Here is a 19,244-nt window from a genome sequence, read left to right on the forward strand (position 1 = left end):
AGAAATCAACGTCAACATGCTTTATATGTATTTCCTAAGGACGTGTGTGTTTTGAGTCAAATATATTCTTTGCCCCATGTAGTATTCTCATTTCTTTTAAGATTTCTATCCTATTCCTTTGTATTTTGCTAGTGAAGCAATGGCTTACGTAATTTATAGGGCAACTTCTCTTCATGCAAGTATATAAACTTTCTATTCAGGAAAAGAAAAGCACATAAATTAACTTTAAAGAAGGTGATATTTTGTGTAGCAAAGAATATATGCAATAATATTTTGTGTATCAAAAGAGGTGATATTTTTGTGTAGCAAAGAATTTATGTAATATTAATACTCACTTGTAGGTAGGATTTATGTGTGTTGATCTTGCGTATATGAAGAGGAATGATACAAATCAGTTGTATAGGATAAACATGTTAGGTTCTAAGGATTTATGATCTAAATGTTTTAGAACTTCAATGCGTAATGTTGGCAAACCATAATCAAAACTTAGAGTCTAGATTTAGGCTACTCAAAGTATGTTTATTGTAAAGTTGGAATCGAGTGATTGCTGGAAAATTACTATTCACTTTCTGCAAGGCTTGATTGATCAAAAATTAGACTCGATCAATCGAAGCTCGTACTGAATGTTTTTCTGTAGATTTTTCCAACTCAAGCTCAAGCCCATATGACGTGTAGGGTTTTATGTTTTACCTTAAGTATAAAAGGAAAAACCTCAGCCACGTTTTTAAGTTGTTGTTTATGCTGTGTGTGAATCTCTTGTGAGATCTAAATGTGTTTGCTTTCATACATACTTAGGGTTATCAAGATCAAGATTAATATTGAGAGCTTAGTAATCGTTTCAGTTGCTACATAAAGAGCTTAAAAAAAAACACAAGTGGGAGTACTTGTGGTTGCTGTGGATCATGGAAAGAAATAGTCCGTGGACTCTGAGCTGTCAATGGTTGTAGTAGTAAGTTTTCTACTCCAGGTAGCAATAGGATGTTAGTGGTCTAAGTCGCTATTGTAAAACTTCAATTCTTTCATAGTGGATCCGGTTTTACCTTGAGGATAGCTAGGTTAAATCCTCCCCAGGTTTTTTACCGGTTTGGTTTTCTATGGTTATCATATTATTGTATTCTTTATTTTACACATTGTTTACTTGATATGATTTACTTGTATTAACCTAGATTTGAATAATTTACCTAAGTTTATCACTTGACTAAATAACTAGGTTAATCTGTTTGTGTTTGAGGGGTCTAAAAACGTACAAGTAGTATCAGAACGGATTAGCTCTAGTATTTAGGTCCTTTGATCTAAGAATTGATCCTTGACCCCTATTGTCATGGAACATGGTCACTCTCTTGTGATCCCACCTCACTTTGATGGGAATAACTATGCCTACTGGAAAATAAAGATGAAACCGTTCCTGAAACTTATTGATGAGAGAGTCTGGAATTCCATTGAATACGGATGGGAGAAGTCCACTACTCCAGTTAGTGAGTGGCAAACTTCTCAGAAAGAAACAGCCGCTTTTAATAGTAAAGCCATGAATGCTATTTTTAATGCTGTTTCTATAGAGGAATTCAAGAGAATCTCTAATGTTGAGGCAGTGGTGACTCCAAGATTTTTTTTCAGGGTGTTCTTTAAGAATTTCTAATTTAAAGTCAACACGAATTCGCTTAATAGATGAAGATGAATTTTGCACAGGAGATAAATCTTGGGTACGTGGTTTTTTTATCAAATACTTGTCCATAATTCTAGCAAAAGAATAAACAATAAACTATAAGTTCATTTGAAATATTAATAAAATTATTAATTATTGTTGTTTAGTTGTTTCATTAATTTGTTTGTCTTTTATAAACTATAATTTGTTATATTGTTATTTCATTAATTATAAAATTATTATTTATTGTTTAGCCTAATATAGTAACATAATTTAATTTATTTATCTTTTATAATGTATTGATTAATTAAATCATTAATTATTTTTTATTAGTTGCTTCCTCCAATTAATTATTGGTTAATTAAATAATTATTTATTAGATATACTGCTGCACTAGCACACACCCACAAACCCATGTGCATTTACCCCGACCCCATGCCCCCATCCACCCCCCAATTCCAACGCCCCATGGCCCCAATCACAAGACTAAAACCAATCAAATAAAGCTAATTAATTGTATCTCACTAAAAACACAACACCAACACTAACACTAAAAGACAATTAATTTATCTCACCAACACCACACCAACACAGTGCAAATATTAATAAATACACCATCGGATAACTCCAAAAACAGGGCAAAACTTAATAAAAATTTATAAAGTACAATAAGCAAAAGGCAAAACAACAGGCAAATGACCATCACATTTCAAAGTCTTAGAGAGAGAGAGAGAGAGAGAGTCACACCTGTGTACAACTCCTCAAACTCCTCCTCCGACAGATCAGAGAAAGGAGTGACTCCGTCTCCGTGGACCACCGTGGGGTCCAGCACTTAGTGAGATCTGGCGATCTCCTTTTCCATCCATTCTATTGGTCGTCTCAAGGGAAAAAGCGAGTGACCCAAGGCCAGCCACAACGTATCCCAGTCGTCCATCGTCATCCACGCCAAGCGTGCCACCTCCGAAGCCGCCGTCATGTCCAAGAAGCTCCTTCGTAGCACTGGCAAGGCGGCGTGGATCGCCGACACCACCTTCCTGATCCTAGCTGTGCCACTCATCATTGAGATGGACCGTGACCAACAACTCACCGAAATCGAGCTCCAAAATGCCAGCCTCCTCGGCACCGCTCCCACTCCCAAGTGAGTGTGACACAAAGGGAGACCTTTTTGCTTCTTTCTTTTTCAATTTGGGTTTTCGAAAAGTTCCAGACTTTTTTTAGAGATAGAGACAGAGAGAGAGTTTTTAATTTGGGTTCTGTTTGAGGCCTGATCTGATTTCAGTATATTAGGTTCAGGGTTTTTTTTTTTTTTTTTTTTTTAAGAATCCATGGGTTACTGGGTTTGCTACCATCTGTTGGGCTTGCCGTGTGCTTGATGTTGGGCTTGCCGTCCGTTGCCTTTTTTTTGAGAATTTGTGGGCTTGTATCTTGTTCTGTTACAATTTTTTTTGGGCTTGAAAGTAGAACAAATAAAATTTTTTTTATTGAGGGTGTTCCTAAATTTTTTTACTGAGGGTGTTCCTAATTTTTTTTTAAAGGATAAGCAAATAAAAAAAATTTAATTAATATGTATAATTTTTTTTTTCCAAGTTCAGGGTGTTCCTGGTAACACCCTGAACATAACGTGGCGTCGCCACTGTGTTGAGGTTACTCATACTGCTTGGAATATTCTTCAAACTGTGCATAAAGGCACAACGACAGTTAAGATAAACAAACTGCAGCAGTTAACTACTAGGTTTAAAAGTATTAGATGTTGGGAGGTAATGCAAAATGGGGCTGCTTTAGGCAGTACACCCAAGACCTCAATAGCTCATGACCAACCGATAAAGCTAAAGTTCATGATAAGACTGTTGAAGTTGATTTGATTAAGCTAATTTGACTTTAATTGGTTCCTTAAGTTCTATTTGAAACCTAATCTAATCACTTTGCAGGCATGGAATCAATCCCAAAAAACCAACCCTTCTAACCTTAACAAGAACAAATGTATGGTGTATAGGGTTTGTGTGAAAGTCAAATATGCCAAACCGGAATAATGCTTATGGTGATTGAGTTAAAGGGAACATAGAGAAGTTTCTTCGTGGCTAAGCAACAATCAGGTTGGCCTTATTTTTATCTTCTTCTATTTCTTTTCTTTTCTTTTTTTTTTTTTTTCTTTTTCTTTTTTCTTTTTCTTTTTTTTGGGGGTTTTTTTCCCTCCTCATATGCTCAGTACTAGCTAGATGATATACAGAATTTAACTATTTGAGAGCTCAAATGTTTTGCTGGTTTAGGTTTATTTGAAAATTTTACTTCATTAATCTTTGACACATAACTGAATGAGCAAAATTAGAGTTGTAATATAGTGAGAAGAGAGAAATGGAGAGTGGAGGTAAAATTAACGTAGTTCGGCCTGTACATAAGTTCTATTACGTTGAATCTAGACCAATTACAATTTACAATAGGCTCAGGTCTTGGGCCTGATATCTCTAACAGTAAAAGCCCTGCATTGTCACGATACTTATTTGTTTTTTGATTGCATCAATTACTTCCAATTCAATTCGTATGAGTAAAAGATCCATGGATAAATAAAGAAGGGAGTATTTCAAATCGTGGCTAAATTTTCAATTTATGATGTGTATGAAAGAGATTGAATCAAAATAGCTATTGAACAATCGCTTTGGTTTACTAGAGACATCAACATGGTATGTTGTTTTAGCTAGAAAGATTGTTACAATCCCAGTCTTCTATGTAGAGTTGACAATTGTGATTTGTATATTGCAGAATAAATGAAAGATCCGACTTCAACTTACAAAGTGTTGGAGCATTTTAATATTAAATAATTAAAATGAATAAATATTACAATATAAATGTAAAGATATGGAAGTGAATATGGAAAATGAGGAGTTAGTGAAAATGTTTAATCCCACATTGAAAAGGAGAGAGACTATTTTATTATTTTCAATTATGGTGATTAATGAGCTAACATGAATTGCAGGGGCGGAGTCAGGAATTTTTGTTTGGGGACCAAATTGCAGCACTAATATATTTATCAAGACAACCTCACACACACATATATACAAATGTTTTTTTTTAATTATATACAAATGTCTTTTTTTATTATATACACACATTTTTTTATTTGATAAGTTATATATATACACAAAAAAAAAAAAAAAAAACTTAGTATTTTCAATCACAATAATGTTTGATAGCAATCTTTCATAAAATAAAATTCATTTTTACCATTTTTATAGTGGAATTCTTAAAAGGTTTCATTTTTTATACAAATTATCAAATTTTATAATAAAGTAAGTAAAATAATCTTTCAATTGAACTAATAAAATTTTCAAAAACATAAATGATCTAAAACTTGGAGGAAGAAGTTCCAAACATATTTGAAGCTATCTTGCTTAACTCATTATGTGGCAACTAAAGAGACATTTCATGTGTAGTTTTAGTGACAATAATTTTTTAATGAGTCAATGACTTGCTAATTGCCTCATGATTGATTGAAAAAGATATAGATTCAAACATGTTTGATGCCAAACTTTATCAAATATTTAACAGATATAAGATCACATTTTACAATAAAAAATAGAATTGCAAAAAATAATGTTATGTCTCTATAACTATTAAACCAATTATTTTTTTTTAAGAGCATCATTAAACTAAATCAAATATTTGGGAGGGCCAACTCTTATTTTTGTAGACTAAATTTTGAAAACATTAAAATAATTATATATATTTTAAAAAAATTCAAAATTTTGGGCCACCCTTACACATTGCTACACCTCTGAAGAATTGTCACAAATATTGGGTTAGATACGTGCACAAAGGGGAGTTGAAGGGTGGAGGTACAATTGATATATAAGTAATCTTTGCTAGAGGCAACTGTTGTCAGAATGCCCTCAGTGATTGAGAGACAATCTACTGCATCTTTGGAAGAAACATTTGTCATAATATTTATTATTGATGAACAGGTACGATGCGTGACTGTATGAATTAAATGTACGTATTGTTTGTCTACTTTCCATTATTTTTTCCAAACTCTTGAACTATGGGTGAGTTTGGTTTAGCTTTTTGAAAAAGTGCATAATGAAAAAGTGGAGTTTTGTAAAAGTGCATAATGAAAAAGTGGAGTTTCAAAAAGCTGAGTGTTTGGTAAAAGCTGTTAAAAAGTGCATAATGAAAAAGTTGAGTGTTTGGTAAAAACTGTTAAAAGTGGCTTTTTGAGGGATAAATGATCAAAAAGGACAATGTATATATAAGGGATATTTCAAACTTTTGTTTTTTTTTTTTTTTTTTTTTTTTTTTTTTTTTTTTTTTTTTTGTTGGTGGATGTGGTTTAATTTCATACTTATTATAAATCATCTATTTCATATACTTACTAAACAATAATAATAATAATAATATTAATTAAATCTAAATAATTTCCATCAACATGAAGCACAAAATAAAAATGTAAAAAGATGATAAAATATACACCAACAATCTAAGTTTAAATTGTACTACATAAAAATGTAAAAACATATAAAATACATATCAATAATCTAAGTTTAAATTGTACAACACAAAAATGTAAAAAAGATGATAAAATACATACCAATAACCCAAGTTTAAATTGTACTACAGGATATTATAAAAAAAAGACAACTACTAATTATTATCCCCCCAAATGGAATTAGCAATGGAATCACGAAGAACCACCATCGCAGGGTCTGTTAAAGATCCTAAATTCTGCTCATAACTGCTATCTGCTTCACTATTATTTTCTCTTCTAGAAATTGAATCTCGATTGGCATTTATGAAGCCCCTATCATCCCTATCATTTAGTCTAACAAAATTATGAAGAGCCATAGTAGCAGATACAATAAGCATTTGGATATGGAATGGAAAAGTTGGCATGTTTCTGATAATTCTCCATTTATTCTTCCACACACCAAAAGTGCGCTCAATCGTACATCGAAGAGATGAGTGAGCATGATTAAATTTTTCATGTCTAGTTCTAGGGCTTCCACCTCTCCTTCGAAAGTCTTGAAGATGGTATGATATCCCTTTGTATGGTGCCAAATAACCTTTCATCATTGGGTATCCAGAATCAACTACATAATATTTTCCTAGAAAAAAAAAAATTCAATTGTTTTAACACACTCATATAATATGTAATTATAATGAACAATTGATTAACCAATTACAAACCTGGTGGTGGGTGCGGAAAGTTGTTACTCTGTTTACGAATAGTATCAAGAAAAATGTGAGTGTCGTGTGCTGCACCTTCCCATCCAGGCAAAACAAATGTGAATAACATATCCAAATCACATGCAGCCATCACATTTTGGGTTGGATATCCTTTTCTTCCAAAGTATGGAATGGACTTCTCAGTAGGTACAACCGCTGTCACATGTGTACCATCAATCGCACCGATGCAATCCTAATAAAAACATTAATAGTTTTCAGTTCCACATGCATTTTATTATCTTATAGACAATAACACTTATTCAAATATACAATAGTACACATACTTTGAAATGTGGCCAATAAATTGGATGGTCTTGTATTTTGGTTGGAACTTCACTAAAAGTTGGATCCGAAGGCTTTACATATGCAGCTGCAAAGCAAGCACCCAACAGAGTGATCATCTTCTCAAAATGTCTACTTATGGTTTCACCCGAATGTTGAAATATTTCTTGAACCATTCGGTTACATGTTCCATGACCAAGTATCATTAAATAGATTGCCACTGACTCTTCTAATCTTATATTCCTTGAATGTTGAAGTCCAAAGTCACGTTCTAAAACTTGACACAAATTAAGAAACACCTCCTTTTTCATTCGAAACATGTTGTAGCACAATTTCTCATTACCTTCCATACAACGTCTCACCCAAACCCATCCTGTTTGTTCAGAATCATAACAAGGAGTCTTATTAATGTACTTATTGAAATATGTCACAACTGCTCCGCAGGTAACTGCCACAAGCTGGTAAAACTCATCAGAATCGTCGTTACTATCATCATCATCAGAATCACTGTCACTGTCATCATCACTATCACTACTCTCATCATCATCATCATTATCATTGTTATCATCATCATCATCATCATCATTGTTATCACCATCATCATCATCATTGTTATCACCATCATTATTATTGTCAGCATTATTATAATCACTAGCATCATGATAATCACAATAATTTCTGTAATCCCCATCCATTAATAGTTCCATAAAATTGCCACTCTCATAAGTACCATTATAATCATCCATATTGGTTTAGGCTACACAACAAAGTAACAAATAATCAATCATTGCTAATACTTAATATAAATCAACATAGTAATCAACAAAGTATTACATAACTTTGTAATCAACATATATTAACAAAGTAATCAACAAAGTAATCAACATATATTAATCCAAAGCTAATAAATCCATATTACATAACTTAGTTTAAAGTTAATACAACAAAAAGCTAATATTAGTCGAAACGTGTTTACATTACACATATATTAATCCAAAGCTAATACTAAATATCACATAACATTGTTTAAAGTTGATACAACATAGTTAATAAAACATAAAGCTAATATTAGTCATAAGCTAATATTAGTCCTAAGCTAATATAGAGTATCACATAAGGTTGGTCACTTCTTTTGCTTCAAAGAAATCAATTCTTGTAGGTACGCCAACTGTAACTCTGGCTCCTTGAAAGTTAGAAACATATCCCTATGTATCTTTTTTAGTAACACTAAGGAAGCTTGAACCACAAACCTACTATCCACTCCAGGAAGTGCTCTCACAATCGCCATGACATTATCAACTGAACTTGGTGACTCTCGAGAAGTACCTTCAGACTTATTCTTACATACAGTTATGAATTCACTAATACGATTGTCCAACATTGCAGCTCCTCCTATCTTCTTCTTTTTCTTCTGTGAGGGTATTGATTCACTAGTTCGCTTAAGTCCTGAACTACGTGATTGACTAGTATGTCCTTGTTGCAAACTATCAATGTCTAAACTCATGTCACATTGATTATCCTTAAATTCGGAGCTACCATCCGAATCACCAGCACCCTCTTGTGGCATTGTTGGAAGGAGTGTATTTGAAGAAGAGGTCCATGCAGCTTCTCCAGTTGCTGCAACATCCCTAAACATTATATCAAGTTGTTCTGGATTCTGTAGACCTTTCTCTCGAAATTTTTTAGCTTTGGGTAATTCCTACAAAATGTAAAAGTGCTTTCACTCAGATAACAACAATATAAAAAATCTATTTCCAACTAACTACATATTAATAAAATACTCAACTCACCTTCAACTTTCGGTCCCACCAATCATCAGGAGCAAGAATTGTTCCCTTCGCTGTATCCCAACCTAAACCTGTGTCATGCATCCTCAATTTTTCCCACAATCTCCAATCACCTTTTAACACATCCCACCTACTTTTTAATTGCTCCCTATCATAATTTTGACCGGTTTCATCACAAAATTTGGTCACTATATTGGTCCAACCTAGGGTACTAAAGGCAGCACCGTTATTCCTATTTCCAAGTTGAATCTGTTCCACACAAAGATTACAAAAAGTAGTTGTCCAGCTTGAATTATTGTCCCATAATGCTCTAGCCTTTTTTGCCTCGGGGTTGGAAGTTGTGTTTTTACCCATCTATAAAGTTCACCAATGAGGTTGAAGCATATTAGCAAAACTATAAATTTTTTATTAAGATCAAAACAAATAGGTACAAGGATTAGCAGATCCAAACAGAATTATAAAGCAGAATTAGGCTCTTTCTAAGGAGAGTTAGTCATGCATATATACATATTACAGAGGTCATGAACATCAAACATATCACAATGACAAGTCTACTTTAACAATCCATTTCAAGTCTACTTTAACATGCAAACAAAGAATAAAGGTCATTATGAGGGCTTTAAGATTATGTAAATGACAAAGATGATCCAGCATCTAAATACTACTTATAAGGTGAAGGTTGATTCTAAATTCAAGATATTAATTCCATTCAAATCCCAATACAAATATAACAATCCTAAAACTAAATCATGACCAATGTTCTAGTCCTCATTCGAACAAGTTTTCATTCTACCAAATAATATATATATATATATATATATTATACTGCTTTTAATTTTAACACCTGCAACCAGACTTCCAAAGGGTACAAAGCCTTGTTATAATTATATATACGTGTCCATAAACATATCAGATTATAAGAAAATGAGTATGATCAATCTAAAATATTGAAGTTTAGTTAGACATTTAATGGATGAAAGTACAGATAGTGTGTAAAGAGGCATAACTCACAAGTACTGCAGCACGTGAAATAACTTGGGACCTTAGACACAAACGTGCTCCATTTCTAGCCATACATGCAGTTCGAAACTAACCATAAACTTAGTTTTTCTCGACCCTAGACGCAAATTAATGGCAAGAATTTTTTAACTGATTTTGAAGTGAATAGTTACAGGAATAACCTGTTAGAAGTGAAAATAAGAAAAAATCAGCAGCAACCCTGGGCACAACTGCTGTTCAGCAGTGTAACCCTAGGCAAAACTGCAATCTAGCAGTCAGACAGCAGCAAACGGAATTTGAAGTAGCACCTCAAGCACCAATTGGCACTCGAGGCTCAGATGGGTCCCAAATTTCAACAACGGCTCCCTCAAGTCTCTAGACGTGTCTGCAGCTGAGTTAGTCAAGCTAGTGTTCAGATTAGGGCTAATTCAAGATTTGGATGTAATTGAGTTTATTTTGTCAAAGTTAGTTAGAGTTAGTTAATTCTAGCACATGCATGTTTGTTAGGATCAGTTAGGAGCCTCATTTGACTCTCTTTTTCAAAAACATATGCAATTACCCACATTTAGCTTGTGTTAGAATGGCCAACCAATAGGAGTGAGCCATGTGTGGCCAATAGAATTAAACATGAGTTGTATGAATCGACCCATGCAAGCCTCATTTGGAATGTAGGAGAATGAACTGGTTGTTACTTAGACTATTGTTAGTCTTGCTTGAACATGGAGGCTCCCTAAAAGAAGTCTCCATTGGAAAAGGTGACTCTCTCAAAGAAGTCACAAGCCATACAACACAACATTATTCTCATGCAACCAAAACCGTAAACCCATTTACCATCAAACCCTAATTTTCATTTCTCATCAACAACCATCATCAAAGACCTCAAACCCCTAAACACACACACACACACACACACACACACACACAAAAATAAATAAAATAAAATAAAATAAAATAAAATAAAAAATAAAATTCTAGCAACCCAATCATCAATATCCGGATTTACGCATCAAGGAACACCAACCCAAAGTTTGTTCATTACATAACACATGGACACAGCTGAAATATCATTATAACTAACATGCCAATAATCAGCACAGAGTATTGCTCAACAAATCAAAAAGACAATGTAACATGGCATAAGTCTATCAATAGAATTATATGAGGTTCACAAGTTCGAGAAGAAGTTGCTACAAGCATTCTGAGGAATAATTAGTAAATTATTCCTCAGATTTCAAAATTATTCCTCAGAAAACCAAATTCTTTCCAAAATTTCATTTTCAATAAGATGATACAATCTGAAAAAGGTTAGTACCACATTAGCAACTGTGTCTACCCTCTCGATAAGATCTTTTATTTTGAAAAATAGGTTCATCTTCTATGAGTTAGAACGTTGCGCACAAGCTATATTCTAGTACACTAAATTTTAACAAGAATAAGTGAACAAATAATGTTACTCAAACAGCAATTCCTGCAGATTATAGGAACTTAAGGCACAAAAGCAATAAAGGGAAAAAAAAAGTGCTCACTTGATGCCTAATTCTCATGCCATAGACCAATTCCAATCAGTACATTCTTTTAATAATGTGTACACTACAAAATTCTAACAGGGCAGCGCTTGGAATGATATGGGGTTTTCGTTCAACTTGAGGGGATTCGAATTTATACTTTACTGGTAGAATTGGCAAGTTACAACACTATATGGACAAATGCTTAACAATATAGAAAACACACACACCTTTTATTAGAAATTTGTGAAGATAATATGATGCAATTGACAAAATAAAAGTGAATTTAATTAATAGTAACATCATGCCAATAACGTTTACAGTGTGTTTGGAAATTTGGAGGAAGAGGAGGAGCAGGGTAAGGGTTGACGTAGACTTGTAGAACAATCATCTCTTCTCCCAAAACCAAAAAACAAAGAAAGAAAAAACTGCCTTGGTAGATTTTGTTTTTTGTTTTTGTTTTTTTTTCCGAAATATTAATTTCTTTCAATTAATTAATCAAGCTTGGCCAGTTATATGAACTGCTTCAAATTTTCAAAACACAATCTCAATTAATCAATCACCAAAGAGAAGAGCAAATCATCAAACACCAGGCTAAATCTTAAATTTTAGCATTAAAAGTAATATGATTTGTTACGTACACAAGTGTAAACTCATACCTTAAAACAAAAAATAAAGCTTATACAACATTTTTACATTGGACCCATGCTTCCAAGCACATCAAACTGAAGATGTTCATTAAATGGCTTGAAAAAAGACTCTGAGTACGGCAAAAACTCCCCACAGGAATTTGACAAAGGCAACTTATTAGATACCCCACCATTCATATCAACCCCCAATTGTTGGTCAGAAAAGTTAAATGAACCCAGGCCCCAAAACACAAGCTAACACAACTGAAATATATAAGTTCTACACATTCATAGCAACTGAAATATATAACACAACTGAAGCATAACAATATCTCCAAGTTAATACACATTCATAGCAAGATCCGAAATTTTGTTATAACAAAACAAATAAACAAAAACACTTCATGAGAACATGTATATATTCCAATCAGCAAGATCCGAACACAATACCCATTATATATTCATCAAACTAACACTTCATTATATATTCCAATCAGCAAAAACAAATAACAAAACAAGTAAAGGAACAACACCCATTCATAGCAAGATCCGAAATTTTTTTTCCCACACTCGGTAAAAAAAAAAAAAATCAGATCAGTGTTGGTACCTGGTTTTTGGTAGCAGATCAGTGTTTTTGGTACCTGAGAAATCAAAACCCACACACCAAAAGTGAGAAATCAACCAAAGAACAGAGAAATCAAACCCAAATCCATGAGAAATCAACCAAAGAACAGAGAAATCAAAACCAAAAAAACCCAAATCAGACCCATGAGAATCAACCCCGGTTCGGTCCAAATCAAAACAACCCATACCCATGACAAATCAACCCAAAGAACACACAGAAAAATCATTACCCATAAAACAAACCACAATCCAAAACTACAGAAAGACTTACGGAGAGGAAGAACCAGAAAGAAAGAAAGAAAGAAGAGGAAGACGAAGCGGAAGAAGAAAAGAAAAAGAAAAAAGACAGAGAGTAGAGAGACTTACGAAGGCAGAGCAAGGCAGAGAGAACAGATGGAGGCGTCAAATGCGAAGGGAGAGCAGAGATGAGAGATGAGGGGCGTCAAACGTGTGGGTATTTCGGTCTTTCAATGATTGCAACAGTAATATAACAAAACGCGCACAGCGCATTTTGATTTATGGACCGCTGAGGGTCCATTTTCGTTCGCGTTTTGTCTTCAGTTTTTCTAAAAGTTCAAAACGCAACTTTTATAAAAAAGTTGCGTTTTGAACTTACCAAACGCAGAACTGGGCTTAGCTTTTTTGAAAACGCCCGTTTTGGGCTGAAAAAGTGGAACCAAACGGGCTATATATCTTTCAAATTCCCACACTTGTTAGTGCTGGAAAGAGAATAGTATATTTATCCTTTGTGTGCTTGGAACTTAATGGTGTTCTCGTAATCTTGTGAATGAATGTATCCTAGGACTTTACTTTGAGAACTTCTGGTCAGAATACCAATGGGAAGAAGATTTGAAGTATGCTAAAGCTGTTTGTAATGAGGTTATTAACTCTACTTTGTATATTTCTGCACTGGGTGGTCCAGCTAGCTATTCGCTTGCAAAATGGAGCCACATTCTCTGTTTGAAGGAGATTCAAAGGACTGCTATGATGCAGCTGCTAACAAGGAGCCCTATTCTGCTTGGTCTATTTCTCATTTTGTGGCTAACATCTGAGAGTTAGCTTTAAGTTTTGTAGTTTGTGATTTTATTTGAGTTTGTAGAAGCAACGACTGTGCTGCTCACACTGCAGCTAAGTTTGCTCTTGCATCCAATTCGTCTTGCTTTCTCAATTTTCAATTTAATGCATTGAAGTTTATGGAAAAAAAAAAAAAAATCAAGTTACAACTTTATTACAAAATAATGAGTAATGACCCTTAAGTGAAGTACTATATTTTGGTGTTTGTTACATGTTTTTTTTTTTTTTTTTCTAGGTGAGTTAATGTTATTGTGCAAAAAATTGAAAAAGTCTAATATAAATAACCATAAAAAAATTAAAAATAAAAAAAACTCAATAAAAAAGGTAACCCATGTGTATATCAAAAATAAAATAATAAGAAAAAGAAAGAGGTAAAGTTCATGAATATATCTAAGATTAAACAAGGTATATTTAAATCCATTTATATGTGTAAATTGTCTTATCTTTTTTTTTTTTTTTTTTTTTTTTTTTTGAAACGGAAACATATCATTTAATTAATTAGAAAAAACAACATCCTGATACAAAGCTTCCCTAACTATTGGAGGAACATCTTCCATCCAATACAGATCTTGACTAATGTTTCTAGCAAATTGAGCTAACTCATGAGCCACTCTATTCCCTCCACGCCTAGTACATTCAATCCTAACCCATTGCAAGTTCCGAACCAAATGATGAATATCCCCAACAACATTTCCAATCAAAGAAAAATCATCCTGCAAAGCCGAAACAGCTTTCATGACAGAAGAATTATCCCCTTCAATGACAAGTTCAGAGAAGCCAGCATCAATGGCAAATTCAATAGCTTTCCGACATGCGAGAAACTCAGCCTCCTCACTAGAAGATACCTCAGGACCCTTTGCTGCCATGGCTGCCATAACCTCACCCTTTTTCGTTCCGAATAACTACACCAAAACCTGAACTTTTAAGAGCCGAAAACAGAGCTGCATCAAAGTTAAGCTTGAAGATCAAAGGAGGAGGGGGCTGCCAAGTGTCCTGAGAAGCTAGCCCTCCATGTGATGGTCCCATTAATGCAGAAGCAGTCCGAAACTCCTCAAGAACCTCTGTTGCCCGATTATTCAACCAGCCTGGGTCATGAAACTTACCCCCATGCACAACCCGATTTCTTTGATTCCAAATCAGCCATGCTTGAACTAGCACAACCTCCAGATCATGAGACTCTACCCGCTCCATTAAGTATTCCATTAAATGAAGCATATCCACCATACCTGACCCACCTTTCTGCAGAATTTTTAAGCTACCTGCCCACACATCTCTAGCCGCATCACAATCCCAAAGTGCGTGGACAACTGACTCCGGAAACCTCAAGCAAATTGGGCACATCGCATCTGCAATAATCTTTCTCTTAGACAGATTCAATTTTGTTGGTAAAATTTCATTACAAGCTCTCCACCCAAACACCTTTATTTTGTTGGTAATTGTGTTATTTTTAATTGTACTGTATATACGCACGGATTATATACTAGCATATAATAATAGTTAAAACTTCAGGAAGGAGTTTCGCACATATACACTTAGATTATGCTAGAGTAGAATTTTTATCTTATATAAAATAAAATAAAAATAAAACTTAGAGAAAATCCAAATAGATTTTAATTGGATTTTAATTTTTAATTTTTATTAAGTGTAAAAATCGAAAAGTCCAAATCCATTCTAAAATGAAATCCAATTTTTCGCCACGTGTCTATCTAAGTTTTTAATTTTTGTGGCAAGTGAATTATTTGGTGCAAAAATAGAAGAATCTAAAACCAATTAAATTCTAAATCATATATATATATATATACACACAAATGAGAAACCATTACATATTTTAGAAATGTATAGTTTAAAAAAAAATGTAAACTAATACCATATATAATTTGAACCTCTCAAAAAATTTTAATTTGAATCATATAATTGTAATTTATTTTAATTCTACCCGTGCAAATGCACGGGGCTACATACTAGTATATATTATGTTTGTAACAATGTCACACTTATTTTCTTGATGAGTTATTTGTTGTTGAATTCTTGTATCTAATCCACAATAGCTCTGTCTTGAAGGTGGCTGGAGACAATATATGTTTCCGTTGAACAACCTAGAGATGCCAATTACTCCTGGAGAACGTGTCCCATTATATAAAATAACCATTGTTATGAATACCGTTTCGGTGGCCGTTTCGATTTGTCTATTGGAACGGAATATTTCGGTACCGGCCTATTTCGACATACCGTTTTAGACCGTTTCGGAATTACCACTTTATATATATATATATATAGATATATATATTAGTAATTAATAAAAAAAATGTTATTACTCATTGTTATTCTTAAGCCAAATTTTATAAATGTAATATCATCATTTAATGAATGTAATATAGTGTTTTAAAATAAATATTACCATAATAATCAAGTGATTAGTTTGATTATTTTAAAATTCAAATTTAGGTATTTTTGTAAATAAACATGTTAATATTTTATAAAATAGGAAGCTTCTAGGAAGCCCCCTTTCACGTTTTCACCTAATCCCATTCCATCACCCACGTGCATTCCTTACACCTTCTCCTCCACTCTTTCTTCTTCATTTTATATTCCCATCAGTCACTTACACTTACAGAAGTATTGGAAAGTTTAAGAAACCCAGACCCACGTTCAAGTGCAGGACTGAAGAAGAAAGTTTCAAACGCAGCTAAAATTTGAGCTTCCTCCACAACTGCTCTAAATTTCTGTTCTCTTCTTCTTCCTTTGTTTTTTTTTTTTTTTCAAATCATTTGGTGGCTTCATAGCAGATTTGATTTGAACTTCTTCAGGCGATCAGTGGTGGAAACATGCTGTGCTGATGGGTTTGTTAGTTTAAGTTTTTTTTTTTTTTTTTTTTTTTGGTAAAAACTAGTACCGGCCGAAATGTAAAATCGGCCGGAATGGTCGGAATGACCCGAAACTGGCCGGAATTAGACCCGAGGTGGAATGGGTGGTATTACCATTCCAGTACGAAATATTCCGGCCGGAACGGAACGGATTTAATAACAATGAAAATAACAATGGCATCAAATTAAAAATAAATATAAATATAAACCTAGTGAAATTTTAATTTTCTTTTTTTATTATAAAATAATTAGAAAGATGGTGTAAGGTTAAGAGCCCAAATCATGTATTGGGCCTTGGGCCTTGATCGAGAACGTGAGCAATCCGAGGACGAGTGAATGGTAATGAATGGTTCAAACCCAGGACTTAATAAGCGAAATACAGATAGGAGGATAATTCGAGGAGGAATATCTCCTCCAATATGATAAGTTCATCTCAAATACGTTTTCCAACAATCACGATGACCTTCTAGGAAGCTCCAGTAATAAAGATGTGTATCATGAATATCTAAGGACAATAGGACCTCAGAAATATCTTAGGGAAAACTGCTACCACCATATTGAATGCACTGCAACTACTTTCTTGGGCGCATTTATGTTGAGGAGACCACTAAACAGTGTTATCTTGGCTACCAACTTACAAAAACCAGAGAGGGTGTCTGATGGGACAGACACTCAAGTGAAGGCTCAAATGATCAACAAGTGTAGGATCAAGATGGTCCAGGGAGAGCTATATAGTGTAAGAGACCCTCTGTGAGGTAGAGATCGAAAAAAATAGAGAGAGAACACTATAGCAATCTAAATTGTATTTGTACCAAATTGTGATCAATTTATAAAAGTGAAACCTCCTCGGACTATAAATCCATTGATATCAAAATCTCTTATTTGTGTTTTATTGTCATTTAATCCAGTACTAGCTGTTGTCCAACTCGCTAAGGCCTAGTTCTTTGACCCACTCTCTACAAATTCATTGTACTGAGCTCACTGGACCAGGATCATACATCTTGGGCTTGGGCTGCGAAACGGGTCCTTACAGATGGGATTAATTGATTAAATTACTATTGTCTTCTTTACTTATCATCTTTCTGCTCTATTGTTCCTTGATTTCCTTCCATTATGGAAAGAATAGTATTATATGAATAGTAATATTTGTCATTTCTCATTAAAGCTAGAGTTTTGTCATTTCTACACTATATAACTTTCAACAATATATATAACTGTGGGGCCCGGCCCAAAAATAATGGGCCACTCCAAATCCAGGCCCATCCGAGGAGCGTCCTTTCCGAGGAGAGGCCACACATGAAGCGTTACTCAATCCCAGCAACGCCCAGGAAGCCTGTCCGAGGAGCAACTCCTCCTCGGACATCACGAAGCCCAAACCAAGAGCCATCCCCAGCCAATTCAGTTTACCCTCCAGACATATAAAATGAATAAAATCCAAAATATCCCTCGAAAAGCTACCACCACATTAATTGCGCCCCAACCAACCTCTTGGCCGCATTAATGAGGAAAAGACCCCTGAACAGTACCGCCTTGGCCTCTGTAACTCACAAAGGGAGTGGTGAGGGCGGCTGATGGGACAGGCGCTCAAGTGGATGCTTAGATGATCAACAGGTGTAAGGTTTAGATGAAAGAAGGAGAGCTATATAATGTAATGCAGTCCCCCAAAGAAGGGGACGGAAAAAACTGTAAGAAGACCTAAAGAGAAAAGGAATATAAGGAGACTTGAGAAATCTTTCCCGTGTCTTTTATCTTCTGCAACCACCTTATCCATGCATTCGACCGAACGGGCTCACTGAAGCCAAGTTCTTTCACCCATTCTCTACGAACATTCATTGTGGGTTGCGTCTTGGGTCAAAGCCTGATCATTAGAATTTGGGCCAAGAAAATCGTGCAACCACAATTGGCGCCGTCTGTGGGAAGAACTAGGGTATCAGCAGGCACAACGGTCAAGCATGGCAGAATTAAATCCGCACCAGGGGAATCCTCACCAGGCCGACTCCCAACGGACACAACCCGTCGAGTCCCAGAGGCAGAATAACCCCGTCAACCCAGGCCACAGGGGAGATCGTGAGGGAAGTGTGCAAACTATCCGGACAAGCCAGAGTCACACTCAGATAGGAAGCCACGCTTCCCAGAGGCGAAGGAGTCACCAGGACATGCAGAGAGAGATAGATGATCTGAAGAGAAAGTTGCGAAGAACCCAGCGAAAACGATCTCCTTCAGACTCAGACGGGTCCTTTAATGCGGAGGATGTGAGTTACCGACGGAGGTCAAGGACCCCCCCAAGTGAAACCTTTTCCTACGTAAAGGAACCGCGCCACGTGCGGAAGTATGAGAGCACATCCAGCAGGGGCTCGGGAAACGATGCCATGAAAAAGGCGTTGGACCAGGTCTCAAGATCCCCCTTCACGTATAGAATTGAAGGGGCTAAGCTGCCTCGACGGTTCAACCAGCCGACATTCACCATCTATAGCGGTCGAACGGACCCGGTAGAGCATGTGAGCCAGTTTAACCAAAAGATGGCGATCTACTCGAAAGATGAGGCCCTGATGTGTAAAATCTTCCCATCCAGACTAGGATCAATGGCGATGAGGTGGTTCAATGGCCTAAAGGCAAATTCCGTA

The 19,244-nt window shown here is 35.0% G+C and overlaps 2 protein-coding genes and 1 long non-coding RNA gene across 4 annotated transcripts; all 3 read right to left on the minus strand.

The window, feature by feature from the left end:
* Nucleotides 1-6,274: 6,274 nt before the first annotated feature.
* On the minus strand, nucleotides 6,275-6,947 carry LOC115956304 (protein ALP1-like). Its single transcript, XM_031074724.1, has 2 exons — nucleotides 6,818-6,947; nucleotides 6,275-6,735 (listed from the first exon to the last, which is right to left on the minus strand). Exons 1-2 carry the CDS (start codon nucleotides 6,945-6,947, stop codon nucleotides 6,275-6,277), a joined length of 591 nt encoding a protein of 196 aa, XP_030930584.1.
* An 803-nt stretch (nucleotides 6,948-7,750) lies between these two features.
* LOC115958457 lies at nucleotides 7,751-13,129 on the minus strand. Of its 2 annotated transcripts, none has more exons than XR_004084539.1 (3): nucleotides 13,049-13,129; nucleotides 12,666-12,699; nucleotides 7,751-7,895 (listed from the first exon to the last, which is right to left on the minus strand). It is a non-coding gene; the product is annotated as an uncharacterized LOC115958457 (long non-coding RNA). The 2 variants fall into 2 exon arrangements; XR_004084538.1 differs by lacking the exon at nucleotides 7,751-7,895 and adding an exon at nucleotides 9,210-9,279.
* A 1,506-nt stretch (nucleotides 13,130-14,635) lies between these two features.
* LOC115956305 lies at nucleotides 14,636-15,097 on the minus strand. Its single transcript, XM_031074725.1, has one exon. The coding sequence runs from the start codon at nucleotides 15,095-15,097 to the stop codon at nucleotides 14,636-14,638; it is 462 nt and encodes a 153-aa protein (XP_030930585.1).
* Between the last annotated feature and the right edge of the window lie 4,147 nt (nucleotides 15,098-19,244).

The sequence above is a fragment of the Quercus lobata genome, chromosome 8 (assembly GCF_001633185.2).
Source record: "Quercus lobata isolate SW786 chromosome 8, ValleyOak3.0 Primary Assembly, whole genome shotgun sequence".
Classification (NCBI taxonomy): Eukaryota; Viridiplantae; Streptophyta; class Magnoliopsida; order Fagales; family Fagaceae; genus Quercus; species Quercus lobata.